Source organism: Akebia trifoliata, chromosome 12 (assembly GCF_017979445.1).
Source record: "Akebia trifoliata isolate Shusen 1 chromosome 12, ASM1797944v1, whole genome shotgun sequence".
Taxonomy (NCBI): domain Eukaryota; kingdom Viridiplantae; phylum Streptophyta; class Magnoliopsida; order Ranunculales; family Lardizabalaceae; genus Akebia; species Akebia trifoliata.
Genome location: NC_141386.1, coordinates 32,994,506 through 33,018,624, shown reverse-complemented (window position 1 = coordinate 33,018,624; position 24,119 = coordinate 32,994,506). Strand labels below are relative to the sequence as shown.

The 24,119-nt window shown below is 36.4% G+C and overlaps 1 protein-coding gene and 1 pseudogene across 1 annotated transcript; both read right to left on the bottom strand.

The window, feature by feature from the left end:
- Positions 1-812: 812 nt before the first annotated feature.
- On the bottom strand, positions 813-2,755 carry LOC147389645 (protein DETOXIFICATION 49 pseudogene; annotated as a pseudogene).
- An 8,965-nt stretch (positions 2,756-11,720) lies between these two features.
- Positions 11,721-16,029, bottom strand: LOC147389644 (peroxisomal membrane protein 11C). The gene is made up of 8 exons (XM_086419151.1): positions 15,794-16,029; positions 13,351-13,558; positions 12,960-13,034; positions 12,792-12,866; positions 12,617-12,697; positions 12,393-12,467; positions 12,103-12,276; positions 11,721-12,019 (listed from the first exon to the last, which is right to left on the bottom strand). Exons 2-8 carry the CDS (start codon positions 13,540-13,542, stop codon positions 11,984-11,986), a joined length of 708 nt encoding a protein of 235 aa, XP_086275277.1. The 5' UTR covers positions 13,543-13,558; positions 15,794-16,029; the 3' UTR covers positions 11,721-11,983.
- Positions 16,030-24,119: the final 8,090 nt, after the last annotated feature.

Below are 24,119 nucleotides of genomic sequence, written 5' to 3'. Positions count from 1 at the left end.
TTTGAGCCCAACTTAGCTAAAATTTGGTCACTTAGGGAAATAATAAAAAAGATGAAATAAAATACATAGATTTTTTATTTTGTTAATTTCACCAATATAAGGTTAGGGATTAGTAATCATTTTTATTTTTAATTTAATTATTAAAATGATTTATGCATATAAAATGAAGACCAATGACATAAGTCATGACAGAACGAGTGCATCATATAAAAGGAAAATGTTCGGCACCTTACTCTCATCATCATCACAGATCATCCTCACCAAAAATCAGTCCATTCCAAAACTTCTAACCCATGTAGGATAAAACACGTAAAGCAAAACGTGGGATAAATGGTAGGGTGCCGAACATTCCCTCATATAAAATTGAAATATATTTTAGAAAAAAATCTAAAATTAATGACATAAGATATAACTTTAAATAGAATAAAAATAAATCATAAATCTAAATAGATTAAACCCCATTATTAGGAATTGGGGGTAGTTTTATCAATTTTGCTTCAGTTTGTTAATGTCAATCATGGGAGGCTAATCTAAATATTTTTTGAATTATGGAGTCACTAATAATTTACCTAATTAACAAAACATGTAAGTAAATAAACAAAATCTAGCCGTGCTGGGGTGACTATACTGTGATTCTCACAAATCTAACGTGGAGATGCAAGTATAACCGTAGATGGTTTTTTTTGGTATCGCGAGGAAACACATCTATGGTTATGTGCACATCCCACGTCAGAATTGTGAGAATCGCAGTAAATGCCCTGTGTCATTCCAGCATTTTCCAAATCTCTATAACGAACCTCAAAATCTCTCTCTCTCTCTCTCTCTCTCTCTCTCTGCTTCCCAAGATGAGAACAAAAATGAACAACTACGACTTTCCTTTACAGAATAAAAAATGATTTATATAAATTGAGAGAGTAATTAAATCAGAAAAAAATGGGTTAAACAGGTGGTTGATCAAGTTTAATATGAACTAATGAACTCTTAATCTCATCTTTTAATCTCTCCTCTTCTTCGCTGTCATCAAGAACAACAGTTGTTCCTGTCAGCTCTTTAGCTCTCTGAGCTTCACGAACCCAATCTGTTCGACCCAAAACAAACAACATCAACACCAAACATGAACCCTGTGCAGCTAACAAACCAATCCACAAACCTTTAAAATCAAACCCAACCATGAAAGTCAAGAACACTGCTACTGGCATCCCAATCAGATAAAAAGAACCCAAATTTATATTTGCTCCAATTCTTGGCCTTGCAGTCCCTCTTAGAACCCCACAACCTGTTGTTTGTGGGCAATTTCCAAGCTCACAAAATCCAATTATGGGCAAAACAAGAGATGTTAGTGTGATAATCTCATTGTCTTTGGTGAACATAGTAGCCCAAACTTTCCTCACCATTACAGCAAAGATTAAAGCTCCGAAACCCAAAACAAAGCTACAACAAAGACCAACAACAGCTGCAAGACTAGCTTTTTTTGGCTGGTTTGCACCCAATTCGTTACTCACTCTTGTTGAGACTCCAAAGCTTAGAGAAGATGGAAAAATGTAGATTAAAGCTGTGGTCTGGATCAAAATTCCCATTGAAGCAACAGTTGCTCTAGGATTCAACAATAATCCACAAAGCAAAATCATGATTTCGTACCACCACCATTCGAGACAGACTGAAATACAACTTGGGATTGCTAAATTAAGGAGAGATTTCCAACCTTTTAAGCACTCTGTAGAAATACCTCCCCAAGTTTTCTTATAAATTCCAGAGATGTAAGAATAGATGATTAAAAAACCAACTAGATTGAAATTACTCCAAACCCCACTTAAAGCAACACCTTTGATTCCAAGATTAAGAAATGAAACAAGGAAATAATTAATGGGTATGTGTAGAATTAATGCAAGAGCTGCAGAGTAAGTTAGAGGCAGAGTAATCGATTGTGTTCGAAGATAGATACGTAATGGGTGGAGCAGAGATTGTGCAAAGAGATCAGGAAGAGAATATAGAATGTATGATTGTGCTTCTGTAGAGATATCTTCATCTTGACCGCAAAAAATTAGAATTTTTTTAATATTGACCCATAACAGAGCAATGGGGAATGAAGAACAGAGAAGCAAAAGTATGGTTCTTTGTAGATAGAGACCAAGAAAGCTGTATTTTTTGGCGCCAAAAGCTTGACCACAAATAGGTTCCATACCCATGGCAAGGCCAGATAGGATGGAGTAGCCAGTGATGTTAGCGAAGCCGACAGCAAGTGCGCCGCCGGCTAAGGAGAGTTCACCAAGCCGACCAAGAAATAGCATTGAGACCATGGAACGAGAGTAGAGTAAGAGACCTGTTAGTATCATTGGAAGTGCTATGTTAGATATGGATTTGGCTTCTGTGATGGCTAATAAGAGATGGGTTTTGTTGGGTTTTTGGATTCGTTGGTTTCGTTGTTGTTGTTGATGATGTTGAGGTTGAGGTTGAGGAAGTGTTTGGGTTTTGGGGATCAAAGGGGTGGATAGGTTGGGTTCTGGGTCTTTATTTGATGGTAGACAAGATTGGTCAGGATAGCATTTACAGGAGGTTTGCCTACACATGGTTGTCGAGAGCGGAAACACAGAGATATGGGTTTTGGGTTTATAGAAGAGAGAGAGAGATCTTAAGAGGGGATTTTAATGAGGGGTGGGAAAGTGGGTTTTATAGGGGGTTGGACGGCAGTGACTATAAGAGAGACCGAGTCGACGATAGAAGCTTGAACTGACATTCTCTACACTTTATTTGATTTAATGGTCTTTTTTGGACCAAAAAAACACTGCCAAGGCCAGCACAGAGAGAGAGAGAGAGTAACAAAGGCTTCAGGTACAAAAGACAAATCCTCACCGGCTCACCCGTTACATATTGTGAAATAATTAAAATTAAAATATTTAAAATAGAAAATATAATAAGAATGCATGGATAAAATATGACAATATATGATAAGATGCATGTTATACAAACTTTCGTACTAAATATTTTCCTTAGTCTTGATCCTTTGAACTTTCTTTAATCATATTTGAGTTGATGGCTCTTCGTTATGTTGGTGGGACCTATGATTGAATTTTAATAATCAAGGTAATATATGTTTTAATGTATTATTAAGTAAAATTTTAAAATTTATATTTATTTTATTTTTTATTTTTAAATGAATTCTTATTTATAGAGTTTGAAATATACATAGACAACGGCAATATTAACATCTATTCAATCTTGCACGTAATGACATTGTATAAAATCTAACAACCCCTACCAAAGTTACATAGGTGTTTGTCATCATATAAGGAAGTCAACCATTCCTTCATGAGTTTTCCTTTTTAGTGTTAGAGACGGTGGTATTACTCAAGCTTGGGTGTCCAAGTTTGAACCAAGAATATTATGCTCGGATACTAGAATGCTCTTACTCAAATTTGATTTTTCTTTGCTCTCATAACAAATATAGACAAAACATTGGATCTTTCTATCTTGACCAATTTGAACATCGTTGAAATCTTATCTTATCCCACAAGTTAAGTCTTCAATCATGAAGATCATTCCTTACACTCTTTTAAAACCTTCTTCAACACATAAAGTTCTCTTATGGGTTCTTGTGAGTGCATTTTTTAGATTACCGTCAATACCTTGTAAAGTGCATAAGAAAAAATAAATTATTAATAAGAAAAATTAAGAAAGAAAAAAAGAATAAGAGACTATGACTTATTGGTGAGATTCCCCGACCTCATGGAACCATTTCACTATGAAAACTTTATCAAAAAAAACAAGTTATCTTCTATACTATTGGTTGTCGCTTCCACTATTGGTAACTCTTCTTCCTCCTTCCTTTAAGGAAAATAGTTTACTTATAGATTTACGTGTCTTAATGTCTTCCAAAATCTTTGGGAATTTATAACCACAATTTCTTAAATTCTTCAAACTCTTATAAATCTCTAAATATTATCTTTTAAAGAATTTCACTTTGATGTTGTGTGAGTAGTTTTCATGAGATGATGATGATGCAAAAGATGCCGCGTGGATGATGTATGCAAGATTTTTAGCTCCACAATTATAATCAGCCTTCAACCTACAATGAGTTGTAGGGGTAGAGCCAGGATTTTGCCCATGTGAGGGCAACTAAGAATTGAAAAAAATAAATAAATAAAATTGTAGAGGTAATTAGGAGTGAAAAAAAAATTTTGTGGGAGCACTAATGACGGAATTTTTTATCCGTCACTAATATCTGTCGCAATAACTCATTAATTTAAAGACTTTGAAAATTCTTGGGGTAAATCCGGCCCTAATAAATTGTGTCAATACTCATGAGTCTGGTTGATCAAAAAAAGTGTGGGCCCAGATCATAACAGCATTTCTCACACCACACCCAAAATAAATAAATAATGGATCTTACTCTTTTTTTTTTTTTTTTTTTGATAACCGAGTGATCGGGTCAGCTTGCGCACACCATGACTAATCTCGGGGAGGACTATCACAACAACCCACCGCCATTGTCCCCCCAGTTGATCTTACCCATTTTGTTCATCTTAAAAAATAAAAATGTGAGCTTTTATAATCTTTGAATGTATAATATAAGAGAGTCAAAAAGGTGTAGGAATAACGTTTTCATTTCTAAACCAAAGACAAAAATCTGGTGTTTGGACGGCTGTAAATGGACCATTATTGCTTAAATCCAAACTTCTCCCATGCTGCTTTGACGATGAACATACAAAAATATAACCAATGTATCATAAAATATAAGTAGGGACTAAGAGCTAAACAGTGAGACGATATGTCGATGACCGTCGTCCTCGTAAATGGATTCTTCTTTGTCTGTGTCTTCGTCTCCACTTTTGTCCACTAAAAACAAAAACAAAAACAAAAAACTAAGTGTTAGGAGGAGAGCTAGGCAGAGAAATACAAGAACTCAACTACTATTAGCTACAGTTAAGGTGGTTTTTCTATTTCTATATATAGAGAGAGGAGAACATTCACCAATCAGACTCACATCACATGTTTAACACGTTTTTATGTCTTTTACAATGCAAATGAATTTGGATGTCAGGGGCTCTTAATATATATAGTATAGACCAAAGAATTTTATGCAAATTAATTGTATCTTCCCTATGCCACAAGACAAAATGGAACATTTAATTTGATCCCTATAGGGAAAGTAAATGTACCATTTTATGGGTGCAAGTCTCAATCCTCCTATAACATGTCCCTACTAATTAAGGATGTAATTTGGATTGATGGTCCAATTTCGAGCAGACCAATTTAACTTGATCTCAGGTTTGGATTACGATTTGAATTTGGGTCAAAACCAAGTAGAATACTAGAATCACTAATGTTGGGGTGACATTGGATATTTGAATTTACTGTGATTTTTACATTTCTAACGTGAAGATGCACACATAATCGTAGATGCTTATTACTCATATCTTGAGGAAATACATCTACGGTTATATGCACACCGCATATCAGAAATGTAAGAATTGCAATAAATCCAATGTCACCAGCATGACTCCACTAGAATAGAACAAGTGTGATCTATGTATGTGAATATTTATTATATCATGATTTGATCATGTATCCTAATTTATTGTATTATTATTATAAAGAAAAAAAGAGCGAGTGATTAATTGATATTGTCTGAGACCCTGAGATCGATCATAAAACCAATGGGAGATATAAGCTTGTCATCGAGGTCCCACCAACATTACGATCAAACATCCATCATTCAAGAGGAGACGCAAAAGATGTGACTAGTCGAGAAGTGACAAGCGAAAGAGAATAGTAGAAACACATTAGCAAAATGTGATGATTGACGATCCCAAATGTAACGAAGGTTAGTGCAATCTAACTAGAAAATCACAAGTGTAGTCCACAACAAATTGGAGCTTAGTGGATTGGAGGCATAATTAAAATAAAATAGCCAGACAATCAGAGTAAAGAAACTTTCTAAAATGATAGACCCAAATAGATCTATAATAAGTATGGAAGCCTTTGTGTTTTATTCATTTAATTTCTGTCGATTTTCTTTTAAGTCCTAAAATCAGAGTGTTTTTTATAGATTTCCTGAACAAAATATTTAATATAATAAATAAGAAGATTGAGGGACGAGTAGCTTGTGTTGTAGACACCAAGTTTTGTATACTCCAATAAAAACCTTCCCACAATTATTATCATGGATTTAGAGTTTAAATATGGTAATATTACCCGTAGTTATGTGTTCGATACCTAGTATGAGCAATATTTCATTGGGGCCACTTGCGAGGGTGTTTTGTCACTTACCTAAGGCATGTGATGTGCGAGCATTGCACTTGCTCAGAAGAGGGTCCCATATGCCTTGGTTTCGACCCTAGCTCATCCGGTCCCTCTAGTCTGATGTATGTCCGGACTCCCCCTTTATCAAAAAAAAAAAAAAAACAATTAGTAAGAAAAACCTAACATGATAAGACTCCAAATTTGGCTAAATCTTCTAATCTAACTAATATGGTCAAACTAGCGTTTTTCATAAATAATTGGCGTATCCTAAATTGACAAATGATTCTTGGCTTACAATAACATAGACGTTTGACATGTGGTGCAAAAGATAAAATAAAAAAGAGAAAATAATTTCTCTCCTACCGACAATGGAAAAAATGAAATTTCTTAGTTGTATCATCTTGTGGTATTCAAAAACAAGATCCATGCCACAAGGTTGTAGAGGAAGAAATTCTATGACGGTAGCCAACCATTTTCAACACCTTGGATCAAGTTGAAAAAAAGGTTTTTTTGAATTTTTATATTTTTTCTAATATGAGTATTTTCATGAAATCTATAAAGTTGTAGTGTTAAATTGCCAATGTGATAATTGACTTGAGTCAAAAAAGATTTGAAATCTTAAAATTAAAATTTTTGGATAAATGATGTGTGGTCGGGAGAGAAATTTCCTCTTTATTGATTTATTCTTTTTGCACCATATGTCAAAACAGTTGTGGTGGTGTGAACGAAAAATCATTCTATATTTGACCAAGTCAAGTAAAGCTTGGATTTTAAAAAAAAAAAAGACCTCAAGTCGAGGTCCATGAGCTAAGTATCCATCCTAAGCCCGAACTAGGGTTGGGAAGTTGGATAATCGGCGTATTTTCCGACCCAACCCAACCCAGTCCAATCCAATCAAATACATAATCCTAAAATACGTTGAAGATAGTTCATTGGTGCCAAATGGTTGGTTCCAAATCGAGATGACGACTTGTTTGGTAATTAGTGTTTATAATGGCTTGAGCCCATGAAGACCGATTTGACCCAAACACTAAAACCGAGTACCGACAGCACCTTTGGTCACTCAAAACGCGTAGAAAGATCAAAAATAAACTTTCTTTCATGCTTGAGTAGACCACTCCACCATCCCCACCTTTACATTAGACTTGCACAAATGGATTCCCATTCAAACTTAAAAAGACCTTAAACCACGTCAACCTCATAACCCTATTAGATGTAACGTTGCTATATATGTCGACCATATGTTTTTTCTAAATATCTACATAATACAAAAAAAGCCTAAATTCCATTCTCTTTGGACGAACAATCTAAAGTTATTGATACATTGAATTTTTATTATTATTTTCATTTTTTTTTATAGTGGGTATCCCCGTATTTGATACGTTACTTGAACGTTGGTTAACTTAATTTTTTCAAACAATTACGGATTTATTGGTCTTCATCGGCATGATTGGCCGTGAGTAAGAATCAATGCTTGATTAACGTTCTTAAGTCATGACGTTTCTGAGTTGACTCCATCTTCGCAACATTTCCGGGTTTTTTTTTTTAAGTCGATCTTCACTCTTAGACCGGAACTTCTAGTTAATTACTTGACAATGAATTTTATCTAATGTTTAGTCTTTGTCAGATGCGGATTTAGATTCATCTTCGATAAGCTTTTTATTGTCACATAAAAAATGATGAAAATGTGACCAAAGTATGATCTAGTCGGTGAGAAGTGATCCAAATTTTTTCATTGGGTCCATGTAAAAAATTTAAAGGTATTGTGAACACTTAAAAAGGAAATTTCAAAAGAAGGACCACTTAGCTCAGTGGTAAGACTTTGTGGAGGTTGTTCCCAAGGTCTTAGGTTCAAACCCCTTGAACCCCTTCTTATACTGGTCTGGGTCTGCCTTAACCCTGCTAACCTTTCAAAAAAAAAAAAAAAAAAAAAAAAAAAAAAAAAAAGGAAATTTCAATTGTTGGCTAAAATTAACTTTATATAAATAATTAATTAATTAAATTCACATTTTCAGTCACCACTTGAACAGATCAAAAACCAAAAACAACAAAAACCTTAAAAAAAAAAAAAAAAAAAAAAAAACTAACTAATAATGGAAAACTCCAAACCCTTCCAAAGTATCTGTGTTTTCTTTCCAAAAAGAAGTATTAAAGTTAATAAAAGTATGTGAAAACTCATTAGTTTCAAACACATTTAATGAGACAGTTTGAAATTTTAAAACCTTTAGAATTTTGAAGTGGTGGTGGATCCTACGACCTAGAAGAAGACAGGTTTAAGTCAAAATTTTGGAAGAACCTTCTCTTTACATGACACGTGGTGCATCATGACAAAAGACATGCCTTTGTGAATATTTAAATAAAAAATGCTAAACTGATTTCCTATTACACTACCTTCAACACGTTGGTGTGCCCATAATTGTAGTTTCTTTCCTCTAGATATGTGTTCTATACTTGATAAAAATCAATAGTTCTCATTAATCATAGTGTTGAAGGCAGTTTTGTAGAAAGTCAGTGTAGCACAGTTCTATTTAAATACTTTCTTGACCTTGGTCTTCTCTAGTAAATTAACAAAAAGTGATCTCAATGCCCTCACTACATCTTTGTTTTAATATTACGATCATCATCCTACCATTGTCATCATCATCATCTTACTCATCTGATTGAAGACCTACTGATTTCTGGAAGAAAAATTAAGGGATTCTAAAGTCATTTTTCATTGGTCTATTGGAAAAGACTATGGTCAACGACATTATGGATAAACGTGTCATACGAAGGGAAGGGAAGGGAAGGGAAGGGAAGGGTCGTTGAACCTTTAAAGTTTTTTCCGTGCACGTATTCGATCGCCATCTTATCATCCAATAGTAAATCTCCACGTGTCATGATCTGATTAAGTCACGTGAATTACTGGTGATAATCTATTCTTTTAACGGCGCAGAATGAAATGCTTCGAAGAAGTCGAAACGTGTCTTTTGATGACGTAATAATAATAATAACTCGTTTATCAATCAAGAATTTAAAAGTACTGGACAAGTGAATGATCTGAAGGATCCAGTCGTTGTATAGTTGAAGAACCTGATGGTCCCACTGATTGACGTGTACGGTTGGATCCTATTGGCTTGGCTTTGGTGGTGGGCCCAGTTATCTCATTGTTTCTAATAAGGTGACAGCTTTGGCTGATAAAAGGATGACAACGTCGTGATGCACGCCAACAGTAAATACAGCTCCGTATTTCAGGGTGTGAAGTGAGACCCACAATTCTCAGAGATTGTCCCTCTTTTTCTTTGCTTTTGTTTTTTTTTCTCGCTAAGATCACTATTGTGATCCTTTTTACATATTGGATGAGTTCTAAGGATTAAGTAATTTATAGATATTGTATTTTATGTTGTTGATCTGATCATGATCTATTGTTTATTAGATTAAATTAGATTAGCAATGTAAGGTGTTAAGGTCTAAAACAGACAAATAAATAATGTTATATTATGGGATTGGATCAGATCCCCACCCAATCCAAGTTGGATTGATTCTACTTCAACTTCAACGTCAACTTCCAACCAAGTCTGAATCTGCTCCCATTAACGGGTGCCGCCACACATTGGATCCCACTTCTTTCAACAAAAAAAAGAAAAAGAAAATTGAGAGATTTACCGACTATACCTGTTAGTTACAATTTTAACTTTGTGAATCAAGTTAGTATAATTAACTTAATAAAATTTCAAATCTTACTTAAAGATCTTTGGGTCCCTTACATGGATTATCAAATTGGCAAACCTAACAACAAAGCTAGCTAGATTTCATTGAAAAACTCATATTTCTAAATCTCGCAAAAAATATTGGATGAGGTGCAGGGGATAGGGACAGATTTGGAGTGGCAATTGGGTCCCCGCTATCCCACTAATCAATCGGCATACGTTGAAAACTAAGGGTTAAAGAATTAATATATTTTTTATATTAATATATTGTTGGATGTATGATTTGCGAACTGGATCGGGCTTGGACATAGTTGATATTTTGTATTTGGCAATAGTCTGGGCTTGAGCTGGTATTTTTAGGCACGATTAACAGTTACACCAGTCAGTTTATGGCCCAACCCGGCCCATTGACAGCAGTTCTAGATGAAGATGAGGCCGGTTAATGGTTCCACTTGAGAGTTGAGACCTATGTTACCTAATTCGTTTCTACCAACCGGTTCATATGAAGCGAATCAGTTTGTGGTAAAGTTCATACTAGGTTACGAACCCACTGAATTTTGGTCAGATTTGGCAAATCGAAGCATGAAATTCGACGAACCCACCAATTTGGTTCGGCAAATCAAATATTTTTTAATTGATTTTTATTTTTTTTCATTGTTCATTTTTAAATTTTCAATTATTTTACTAATTTACTTCCATTAAACTTGTACCTTAAATTGTACATACATGAATGTATCTAAAGACTACCTGGAAAAAATAATCATAACCATCCAAAAACTACTCTCAGTACAAATTGTTTATCTGCAAAATGTTTTTTACTAAGGGGATCCAGACACACAAAACGCCTCTATTTAAATAGAGTCGTGATAATCTGACTTACCCCACGTGGCATACTCAATTGACTATCTGACGTGACAAGTTCGGGAACCATAGAACTGTGATCTTTAGGATACACGGTTCCTCAAGATACACTTGGTTACGGGGAAGTGCAGCCGTCTTACCCTGAGGAGCACAGTTCAGAGTAGTCGATTGAGTTTGTCAAGTGGGGTAGTCAGATTTTCACAATTCATTTAAATAACGCCAAAGCCATGGTTTTAAAACCCAATATCTGATCTTCTCTAACCACTCCACAGAGACCAAGTCAACCCCGATGATTAAAACTATTAAATGTAAATAATTACAATGTCTTCTCATTTCGAGGTGGATGAGTATATGCTTAGAAAATCTTGTTTCTTTATCAATAACAAACATTTAAATCATTAAATTTTAATTATTTTGTATCAAAAGATATAAAACTCAGTGCCGAACCAGTCTTGTTGGATCTCGGACAAGTTAATTTATGTCATCTAGCCTAGTTTGCCTCTGAAACCTGGATGACTTGTCCAAGGCATCTCGATCTCAAATGAATTAAACCACGATAGCAACCACCCAAAGGTTAGTCCAACCTCCACAAAATGTACCTCATTAACATAGGGGATGCGGGTTATACCTGCTTTAGTCCACAAAATGCTTGGACATCTATCAGAGGTACATTTTCCTTGGTAAGATTTTAAGCCATACCCAGGGTCGTTTTGCTCAAATGGATTACCACATTTGCAAAATCCATCACCCCAGTCCTCTAGATTCCATCCAAAAACTCATATCCAAAAAATTCACAAAACAATTTCTTTTGGGTTTGATCCAAGGTTTTGAAAATGGACGGCTACCAAACTTCCACCTGACTCCAAAATTTAAAAATTAAAATTAACAATGAAAAATAACATTTTTTTTTTTTCAAGAAAAAATTCAAAATTCATAGAATTTAGTCGTCTACAACCTTGAAGCATTGGATCATGTTTTCGGATGTTATAAGGTGAGTCCAAGGATGCTTAGTAAGGCTAGCTAGACAATATTTATTACATGTGTTATTGTTATTGATAACTGACTAATGAGAACGTTTGTCAAGTTAGCGGAACTTGTCTATTATTCATGAACTTGCTAAAAAGCTTAATAACACATATCCCTACCAATCTGAAGAATTATTTTCATGGCGTGGAAGCTTGAATCTCCCGCTTTCATGGTGTCTTGGTCTTCGGTGGGGAAGGAAGCAACTGCACAACATAACAAATTTCATCACCCAAACTCTGCACTATATAACCATAGATATAGAAACAAACCAGGATTTTGCCTTTACCTGATAACAAGATATCAATGAGCTAACAAATCCAAAGCCTCCTGTTACACGGGGCGTGACTTTCTTAGGTGCCAGTTGGAGCAACCCAATCGCAACCACCAAATCCATACCAGCTTTTACGAGAGCCAAGGTCCTATCATTTGATTTTTTGAGTTTGTTGCAGTATTGCTCGTTCTGCATTCACAAAGGCAGGAAAAAAAAGACCAATCTTTGGAATAAAAAATGGAGAAGGAGAAGATATGATAGCGTCACACTCTTAAAACAAGTCTGTACTGTCAAGCTAAACATACTTGATATTTATCAGTGTTCTTGAGATCCTTCTCCAACTTCTTCATAGATGCTGAAAGCCTTCCAAGTTCCGCAAGCTTCATATAGAAAAGGAACAAAACAGACAATTCAAGTTGGGGCTCATATTGTGAATGGGTATTCGATCAAAAGCTAAAACATTCATTTATTAACACATTCCTACGTATAAAATCTTTCTCATAGAAGCTGGAATGCAGAAAGTACAAACCTCAACCAAGGTGGTACAAGCCGAGGAGCCCATCCAACAGAAAAGAGAGATCCTGCCAATTAGCTCTGCACGTTCTTTGTTCTGGAGTACCAATAAACTAATTAAGTTTTTTTTTTTTTTTTTCTCGCAAATATTTTATGTGGAAGACATAATGGAAGGAACATAAAGACAGTACCTTATAAATGCCAGTTCTCCCAAGCCAGACAATTTGATCCAGAAACAAGAAAGTTGACAGTAATGCATTTTTGGACTGAAACAAAGTATCACATTAAAAAAAAAAAAGGGCACAAAGAAAGAGGGGAGATGTATTTCATAAGCACATCAACAGGCAATGAATTTGTACCTTTCCAAGTAAAACGATTGGAAGAGGAGTTCCTTGAGGAGTTGGACTGATGAGACCATGCAAATCATTGACAAACTGCAAGTTCAATAGCATGAACCATCAAAATGAGTCAAATATAGAAGAGCACCCAAAAGTGTATTCAATCCATGATTAGTCTTTTCTTCCTCTTTAAGGGTGTAGATAAAGTAAATGCATTAGAAACCAAAGTCTGGATATGGCATCCCTGATTCCCATCAAAGCCATATATAGTTGAATGTGAAAGCATGCGAGAAAGAAAGTGGTCTATGAAGTATGAAGAGAACCAGAAAAAAAAGAGGAGGCAACAGCGGCTAGAAAGCCCAGGCAATGGATAGCAATTCTAAGATTAGTGCCACAACAAACTACATCTAACCTTAAAGAGACGAAATACTTTTCGTGCCAAGCTAGTTGATTTATCAACATTTTGAGCTGTACCAGGTTCTCCATTGCTCAAGAATTTTGAACCATATTGAATTGCCCTGCATATCTTATCCCTAGCTTCAGCTTTGTTCAAATACAAGACCACAAGAGCAAGCTCAGCTCTGGTTGTGTCTAACGTACTCATTGTAGGCTGAATGTACCTGTTCAGTAAAGGAAACAGACAATTTCATTATAACTGCCCCACCATAGAATTCCTTTTGCGGCTAAATTATTCAGAACCATAAATTTTTCAGAAAATCCGTAAGATTCAGCCAAAATATAAAAGATGCACATTTTTTCCAAGTAATAATTTAAAAAATTAAAAATGGACATTGAATGTACAACAGGAAAGTAAGAATGATCAGAGTTGCCTCTACACACTATTTGAAAAAGAAAAGCCTCGACTGCACTAAGTATCCCTTGGTCTTATCAGTATGTATGCAATAATTGTCATTTCTACTATCATAATTCTGTGCTTACGCTGGCAGCAACAATTTGGTTCAAATTTGCTTGAATATAACCTACTTATTACTTCACGAAATACTTAAGAGAGATTTGATTCAGAAGAACAAAGCATTAAGTTTGCAAACATAAAAATATACTGTGGGAGCCTGACATCACAAACTTTTTCCATAACTGTGTGGAAACCCGTGTCAAAATGATACAGTCCCACTAGACTTTTTTGTTGCGTCCACGTGCATAGACATGGATATGCTTCTCAACACATTCTAACACGTGATACCGTTCCTAGAAATTCAGACAAATTGAAAACATGTGGATTGCCATATCATATAATCCTAAAAGTGGGGATAGGGATTCGATTGTGCTTTTTTTTGGTTACTCCATGGAAAGCAAGACCTATAAAATTGTGAATCGTGAATCATCACCGCCACATTCGATTGTGAAGTCAGCCCATGATTCCATGCAAATTCTTTTGAGAAATAAGTTCCCTTTAAGAGCCTATAAGTTCAATTCTTGGCAAAAGCATTTTGAAGGTACCACCTCAGTGAGGTGGTAAAGTCTGTGCATGATACTACCATAAAACTGGGATACAAAACCTGCCATCGCACTTAAATCCATAACAAAAAATAAAACCTCTGAAGTCAAGACCAAAAGAGAGGAGCATATGACCTTCATCCTAAGAAAAAGGAAGAAGAAGTCTAGGAAACTACAAATCAAGAAGTTCTAGAGCTAGGATCCAACTAAGTCAAGTTGAAGATGGCCTAACTATATATTCAGAAATTATGTCCTCACACGATGCTAAATTCTGAAGGAAAGGAAAGATGAAGGAACACATTCAATATGTCCACCACCAATACCTGGATTTTTTAAGACTAACCTCCGCAAGTTTGGAAACAAACTGAAAGTTAATGGGTTCTTGAACAAATATAAAAGTAAGATTGGTTGCAAAAGAATCAAAGCAAAAAAAAAAAAAAAAGGCTTTAATTGCTTTGACAACATTGCACCAGTAACAACGACCATTTACATTAGTCTAGATTTGTTTTGTCAGGATTACTACTCTATTTCTTCTTTTTTTGTTAAAGGAACATACCTTTAGTTATACTTTAGCAAGCATCAGACTACAATTTACTGGGGATTTTTATTTCTAAATTCTACCAAAATTGTTTATACAATTTTAACATAATTAGATAATCTGAAGAAGATTTCTACACAATCTTTGTAATATAGGGTAAAGTCTATGAAGAGAAACATATTTGAGTTTGAACTTGGATAATCCCAATAGATAGCGTTTATGCATTCTAGATTATAACCATCTTCGTGAAGAGGTTTCTCCCTCGATACTGGATTCACTAAAATTTTGGATTTTCTAAATTAAAATTTTATTTTTTGAGGAAAAAAAAAAATGATTTCCTCATACTTGAACAAAGATCACGTTCATCCATGCTATTCTATCTAAATGCATGTATCCTTTCAAGTGACTTCAAACATGAATCAAACCATCTCAATCGACTTTTTCGCACAGTCTATAACTTATTGGAATAACTACTAGTTGAGAAACAGAGTAGATATCGAATTATAGAACAATCATAAAAGCAATCCACTACATATCAGCTAAATCGACACTAAGTCGAAATCAGATAACACAACTTCACATCAAAACCTTAAAAACACAACCTAATCAAACAAATCAAGCTCCCAATCTCAACAATTCCATCAAATTTTCATAAGAAATACAAATTACCAAAAAAACCTAAAATTACATAACAAATCAATTTACAAAACCTAATCCATCAATATAAATGAATTCAGTTCGAATTTCGATACTTTATGATTATATTCCATTTAAAACAGAAACAAAAATAAAGCTAAACAATTGAAGAGATCGAAGAACAACAAAGATAACGAACAAGATTGAGATCCATTGATCTGTATACCTGTAATCACAGAAGGAACGAAGGTTTAGGGTTAGGGTTCGGATCTCGCTCGTTCTCTCTCTGTATGAGAATTTAGTTCATTGGGAGACGTGCCAGTGTTTCTCGTCTCGTATCGCCTCGAAGTCTCAAACACCACAATTTCAGAATTCAGATAGGACCAGCTATGAAATATACTTAAAAAAAGGCGCCTCCTTTAATAAACAAACAAAAACCAGTGCTTGCGCGTTTGTTGAACTTTGTTTGGTTTGGTGACCCGGTTCTTCATGATCAGATCAGATATGCATCATATCTGAATCACATAATCGGGCCCATTTTAAAAAAAATTAAGTGGGCCCACATCATAAATATTTTGATCTAGAATCAAAACTTTGAGGTCCACAAATAAAAAATAAATGTACCAATCTAAGATCATTTAGATGCTGAGCAGAGGTAGCTCGGTACATTCTATGTGGGGAGATAATATGTAATTTTAGATCTTGATAATCCACTTATGTTATCCTTACACGTGGAAGAATGAGGTTGTTGTATTTTTATTTTTTTAGTTCATTTTATGACTGAAATTTTTTATAATACCTTTTAATAATAAAAATAAATAAATTTAACAGATTTGAGAATAATTTTTTTTAATTTTCATTATGATATGAGGACATGATATTTGAGGATAGCAATGCCAAATTTTGGCAATCATACTCTTTAAGGCAATAAAATATTTCATATCTAATGTGAAAATTGGCATTGGATCTAGTATATAAAAATATAAAAAAAGTGTATTTTGAATATTTTTTATTTATTAAATTGTTATCTAAAGCATATCAATGACATTTTTTTAAATGAAATATGAGTGTCTAGTGCTGAATATAGTATTTCTTCACTTTATCGTTTCAAATAACGAATTCCCCTCTTTTTTTTCTTTCTATAAATTATTGAAAATCTTGGAAAAAGATATTAGATGTTTGTGTTAAGTTGATGAATCAATGGCACGATGCCATGTGTATTAAATGAGCAAAAGTGATTGGTCACTGAGAGAAAATTTGGGAACAGTTCAAGTGTTTTATTTTTAGCAACTTTCCAATACATTTGGTGTCGTGCCATTAGTTCATCAACTTATCACATAACTTTCAAAACAGCAAATCTTTATTCATTATTTATTGTGGCATCATAAGTTGAGATGTTTTTAGAGTGGGTTCATTTACTAATTGTGGTAAGGGCGTAAATATGAAAAAAAAATTTGGATAACTAGAAATATAACACTAATATTGTATTTGGATTGAGAGAAATGAAGAGAAGAGAACAAAAAATAAATGAATTTCTCTCTATTTCTCTTGTTTTGATTGTTATGTGGGGAGAGAAGAGGAGAAAGAAAAAAAAATTTGTTCAAAAGTGGAGAGAAGAGGAGAGACACCTTTTAAAGTATTTTATAATTTCAACTTTACACCTAAATCTCTTTTAAGAAATTTTAAAATTTCAAAATTATCCCAAATTCTCTCCTGTCAATCCAAACATGGTGGAGAGAAATTGAGTTTCTCTTCTCTCCCCTTCTTTCAATCCAAACAATGGAAAGTAATGGAATTTAGACAACTTTTTTGTCTTTAGTGTCCTTGATCGCATCTAATATATGATGAGGTTCTAATTGGCTCTCAACTCTTTAGTATTGTAAGTGACCACTCACCTCTTTCACTCTTGAGCCCAATGAACTTTTTGCCTACCCCTTGCTACATCAACCCAACAAACCTCTATGAATGATTAATTTGAACAATTGGTAAATCAAACATGATAAATTCCCCAAAAAGAAGGTAAAACATCGAACCGATAATTGTGCAAAAGTGTACACAACGAACCCTGATGTCATGGTCATGTATTGGATAAAGTTAGGATCTTGATCTTATCGCGATCACGTTAAACCGAACATGATACTACAATAACTTCCCAAAAATGGTGGGAAAACGTTTTAAGGGTTTCCTCTAATGATCCTATTCTTGTAACGTTCTAACAAAAGATATCTTAGGTGATGTCATGTTAGTTTTGCTCTGACTCTTTAGATCACAAAAAAGTTCCAAATATGAAAGACTTTTGGATAAAACAATAAAGGAGTCTGTCACACATGATGGGGTTCAATGGTTAACCCCATTTATTTGTGTTTAGGCCTAGGTTTTGAGACCAAATTAATAACTTGTTGGGTCTAACTTCCAAGTACCTCTTAAGGGGAAAAAAGATTGGTTCACTAGCCAACCCATTTGCAAATATCTAATAAAACCAGCTATAGAAGCTATGAATTGAATCCATGGTTTAACACATTGTGGATTTGGTGGCTCTTATAGAGACAAATAAGTTCTAAACTGCCCAACACCTCCTCTCCCCACCACCCAAACCGATCAGTCCCAGAGATGAAGAGAGCTTGCCACACAGTAAATGAAAGATGTTGAAGACCATAAGTATAATAGGATATCTCCGGATTATTCTTGATTATTCTTTATTATTCTTGTAATATTCTAGATTATGATAGTTGGGACTTTCTAGATTATTCTTACAAACTTTTAGATTAGGATAGTTAAGACTTTCTAGATTATTCTTACAATCTTCTAGAATATGATAACTAAGACTTTCTAGATTATTCTTGTAATGCCTATAAATACCCTATTTGGGCATTTGTAACAACAATCTAAGAATTCTAAATCAAATAAGATCTTTACATGGTATCAGAGCCTCAAGGCTAACGCCACCCATTTCTTAACGCTAGCCGATCACACCTCCACCACAAAAATTTTCTTTCTAAGTCATGGCCTCCACTCCCACCACACCGTCATCAACCACCCCCCACCCCACCGTCATTAATCCTCTAGACAACACCACACACCTCATTGCTATTAACGTTTCAGCACAAGCACCCCTAAAACTCACATCCACAAATTACACCGCATGGAGGCTCCAATTTCAAACGCTTCTCATCGGCTACGACTTACTCGGATTTATTGATGGAACAAAGCCATGTCCACCTTCCACCATCATGCAAAACGGTGTCTCATCACCCAATCCCGATTATCTCATATGGATCCGTCAAGACCAACTCTTGCTCAACGCCATCATCGGTTCTCTCACACCGTCACTAATCCCATTCATTGCTACTGCAAAAACATCCTATGATGCTTGGACTACTCTTTCCAACACCTATGCTAAGCCGACTCGTGGTCGCATTCTCGGTCTCAAGGGCCGCCTCACCAACCCCGTCAAAGGTACTCAGTCTATCACTGAGTATATGCAAGGCATCAAAACCACTGTTGATGCACTAGCCCTTATGAACGTCTCGATTGATTCTGAAGATCTCGTCATGAAAATTCTTAATGGCCTTGACGAGAATTATAAAGAACTCTCTAATGCTATTCAAGCACGAGAAACATCCATCTCTTTCGATGAGCTACATGAGAAACTGCTCAACCATGAAGCACAACTGGCGGCCAAAACAGATTCATCTTCTCCTATCCCTGCCACAGCTTTCCCTACTACTCGGTCTTCCCCACATAGTTATGCTTCATCACCCCAACCATCGCGTGGTTTTCCCCGCCCCTTTAACCAAACTCGCGGTCAGTCAGTCCGATCGCCACACGCCTCCTTGACATCTCGACCTCCATTTTCCATCGACAATCAAGGACAACGCCCGTATCTCGGTCGCTGCCAATTGTGTGAACAACAAGGCCATTCCGCAAAACGTTGTTCCGTTTTCAAGCATATTCCATGGACTCCTACTGTCCAACAGTCACGTCCCCGGCCTCGTCCAGCCTATACGGTGCCAAGTGCTCACACGGCCACTCATCCATCAGCTTCTTCAACACCATCTGAATGGATCCTAGACTCTGGTGCTTCTCATCACGTCACTACTGATCTTGCGAACCTTTCGCTTCATTCTCCTTATGATGGTTTTGATGACATTGTCATCGGTAATGGTAAAGGCCTGGTCATCACTCATACTGGCTCTCTAAACCTACCCACTTCATCCTCATTATCCTTCCCAAATACTCTTTGTGTTCCAACTATGACAAAAAATCTTATCTCTGTCTCCCAATTATGTAACACTAACAATGTTGTTGTTATATTTTCCATGTCTGGCTTTCAGGTGAAGGATCGTCAAACGGGGGCCCTTCTTCTCCAAGGACCACATAAGGACGGAGTTTATTATTGGCCGGTCACGACGGGCTCGTCAGCTCCACCACGTGCTCTCTTGTCTGTCACTCACTCCTTGTCTTTGTGGCATTCCCGTCTTGGTCACCCATCCCACAAAATTATTCGTCATTTAGCCTCATCTAATGTTTTTTCTTTATCTTCCCGTCTTCTATCAAACTTTTCTTGTAATTCTTGTAAAATTAATAAAAGTCACAAGCTTCCGTTTTATGAATCTACCCTTTCATCTTCAACACCCCTTGAATTAATTTTTTCTGATGTGTGGTCTTCTCCTGTTCTCTCGGTTGATGGATTCAAGTACTATGTTGTTTTTGTTGACCACTTTACTAAGTACATTTGGTTATATCCTCTACGGCGAAAAGCAGATGTTCTTGAAACCTTTGTCAAATTTAAGTCTCTTGTAGAAAACTACTTCAAAACTAAAATAATTACCTTATACACAGACAACGGGGGGGAATATATTGCACTTCGTTCATTTCTTGCATCCAGTGGGATTACCCATCTCACAACACCTCCACATACTCCCGAACACAATGGCTTTTCAGAACGTCGACACCGTCATATTGTCGATACCGGTCTCACCCTCCTCCATCATGCGTCCATCCCTCTTACTTTTTGGCCCTTTGCTTTTGCCACAGCTACCTACCTCATCAACCGCCTACCCAAATCCAATCTCTCCATGATGTCTTCATTTGAAAAATTGTTTGGTCATCCCCCTAACTTTCAAAAGCTTCGTGTCTTTGGTTGTCAATGTTACCCATGGTTGCGTCCATATACCGTTCATAAATTGGAACCTCGATCTCGTGCTTGTGTCTTTCTCGGCTACTCCTTAACACAAAGTGCATATATCTGCTATGATCAATCTTCTTCCAAAATATTTACTTCTCGTCATGTTGAGTTCGTCGAAGACGTTTTTCCATTTTCCATGCCCGTCTCATCTGTCCCACCCTCGAGTCCTTCGTCATCTTCCCCTCTTTTCTTTAAAGTCCCGTCTACCTCACGTGGTGGTGCTGCCGGTTCGTCTCTTTTGCTCAATGATAAACCCTCATCCTCGGTCTCGCTCACGGCCTCCAACGATGATTCATCACCACCGAGCTCTTCCTCTGTCCCTCCCATTTCTCCGATTACTTCCACCTTGCCCAGACCCATTTCCAATAGCCACCCTATGCTCACCCGCTCCAAAAATAACATTCACAAGCCGAACCCCAAGTATTGCCTTATCTCTTCCCATCCATCTACTGACTTTGAGCCCACAAGTGTAACTCAAGCCCTTACTAATCCACGATGGCGTTCTGCGATGTCCACTGAGTTTGATGCTCTCCTTCGGAATGGTACGTGGGATCTTGTTCCTTCTACTGGCTCACAGAATATAGTTGGTTGTAAATGGGTGTTTCGAATCAAACGCAATCCTGATGGATCTATTGACAAATACAAAGCTCGTCTTGTTGCCAAAGGTTTTCACCAACGACCCGGCATTGATTACTATGACACTTTTAGCCCAGTTGTTAAGCCCACTACTGTTCGTCTTGTTCTGAGTCTAGCACTGTCACGAGGTTGGGCTCTTCGGCAACTTGACGTCAATAATGCTTTTCTCCATGGCCATCTTGATGAAGAGGTCTATATGGCACAACCACCTGGCTTTATTGATGCCAATTTTCCCTCTTATGTTTGTAAACTTAAGAAAGCCATCTACGGTCTTAAGCAAGCACCTCGGGCGTGGTATCAAGAACTTCGTAGCTTTTTGCTTCAGCTGGGCTTTGTTCATGCACAGTCGGACACGTCTCTCTTTGTGTTTAACCGTGATGGTCTCATTGCTTACTTCCTGGTATATGTTGATGACTTAATCATCACAGGTAGCGATACTGTTTTTGTTTCTCGCATCATTGATCAGCTGGCTGCCAGGTTCTCTATCAAAGACTTGGGATCGTTATCCTACTTTCTCGGTATCGAAGTTCTCTTGCACCAAAACTCATGTTTCCTCTCTCAACGGAAGTACATTGTGGACTTACTTGCTCGACACAACATGCTCTTTTCTAAACCGGTTCAGACACCTCTTGCAGTTGGTACTATACTTTCACTTTATGATGGCTCTCCCCCCACGGATGCCACTTTGTATCGACAGGTTATTGGAAGTCTTCAGTACCTCCTTGTCACGCGCCCAGACATTGCCTTCGCAGTTAATAAACTCTCACAATTTATGCATGCACCGTCTGAACGTCATTGGGGTGCTGCCAAGCGTCTGCTCCGCTATTTAAATGGTACTCGTGATCTTGGACTTCGACTTCGTGCAAGCTCTTCTCTGTCTCTTCACTGCTTCACCGATGCTGACTGGGCCGGAAACTCTGATGATCGCACCTCTACAGGGGCCTATGTTCTTTTTCTTGGTCATAATCCCATCTCTTGGAGCTCGAAGAAACAACGCTCTGTGGCCCGTTCCTCTACTGAAGCTGAGTACAGAGCGATTGCCTCTGCTGCATCAGAAGTTCAGTGGGTTAGGTCTCTACTTACTGAACTTGGGGTCTCACTCCCCTCACCACCAGTTATTTACAGTGATAACATTGGCGCAACGTATCTTTGTGCTAATCCCGTTTTTCACTCTCGCATGAAGCACATCTCCATTGATTATCATTTTGTCCGGGATCTTGTTCAACGCTCTATGCTTCGCGTGTCCCACGTTTCTTCCACTGATCAGCTTGCCGACGTTCTTACAAAGCCTCTTTCTCGGACTCGACTGCGTGACTTAGTTTTCAAGATTGGTGTCTCCTCTGGATCACCATCTTGAGGGGGCCTAATAGGATATCTCCGGATTATTCTTGATTATTCTTTATTATTCTTGTAATATTCTAGATTATGATAGTTGGGACTTTCTAGATTATTCTTACAAACTTTTAGATTAGGATAGTTAAGACTTTCTAGATTATTCTTACAATCTTCTAGAATATGATAACTAAGACTTTCTAGATTATTCTTGTAATGCCTATAAATACCCTATTTGGGCATTTGTAACAACAATCTAAGAATTCTAAATCAAATAAGATCTTTACAAAGTAAAGATACATATAACTGCAATTAATTTCAATATGTTTGGTACGAGCACAATATATGAGGTTTTCTATTAGATAGGTAGGAATGATGCATGTCAGGGCCAAAGCAGTAAAAACACCAATGTCAGCTAAACAAAAATTGAATCAAAGTGGCATCCACGGTAGTTAGAGATAAAGATAGGTTCTCTTCCTCAACACCAAGAGGGGGAAACTTTTGTTTGCTTCTTGGATGACTCAGAAATCGAATTTGTGCCCAAAAAGGTGCAACCGAGAGACGTTCATTTGGGTATCCATCCCAATCAGAGTCAAAAGATACACAAGCAAGAAATCTCTACTATGCCAAAAAAACAAGACCGATAATTCATAGTGATTCATAGTAAGATATAATGCTTCAACAAGATGCTTATAATCAAAATGCAAACAAACGATTACTGAGTGCAAACATGTCAAGGAAAATGTTAACCAAGAAAGCCCAATAGTTGCTAAGTACAACAGTTTTGACGTCAACAGTTTCCTAACAGAGCCATCTTCTATTGAAAGCAGCAACAAACTTATAAAAGCATTGGAGAAATCCAAATAAAGATATATGCCCATTGATGATTCAAACATTAAAGCTTAAAAACTATCCTCACCAACCTTTCTAGATTCTTCTCATAGTTTGAGAATTACATAGGTTGTACCAAGAAACAACAAGTTGTAAGTAACACCCACCTTATAATTTATCCCCTGTCCAAGGTCATTTGTAAGTGTTTCTCCAAGTGATTGGAGCTTGACAACCCTGTTATAATAGTGCATCAAAATATATCATACCACGCACCAATAATAATAGGAAGCAATTATCAATCAAAAAAGAAAAATAATAGGAAGCAATTGTCTTACCTCTGTAGCCTTTTCATAGTGGATAGAAGCAACATTTAAAATCTTGTCTCGGGGTAATGTTTAGTTTAGGAGAAAACCCGAAATATTTCGAGACAATTTGAAATTAGGCTCCTATCAGACATCAGTCATCATCACTAAAATCGCAAATAAAATGCTCAAGCTCGTTATCTCACTCGAATAAGGAAATTAAAGACTTGACCTGATTGGTTTAGTACAAAAAAAAAAAAAAG

Bases quoted from the DNA above. Each gene is read 5' to 3' on its own strand.
- LOC147389644 (XM_086419151.1), bottom strand. From the start codon at position 13,542: ATGAGTACGTTAGACACAACCAGAGCTGAGCTTGCTCTTGTGGTCTTG. The intron at 12,867-12,959 runs GTACAAATTCAT...ACTTTGTTTCAG, and splicing joins CAATCGTTTTACTTGGAAAG to TCCAAAAATGCATTACTGTC. The intron at 12,020-12,102 runs GTAAAGGCAAAA...TATGTTGTGCAG, and splicing joins CATTGATATCTTGTTATCAG to TTGCTTCCTTCCCCACCGAA.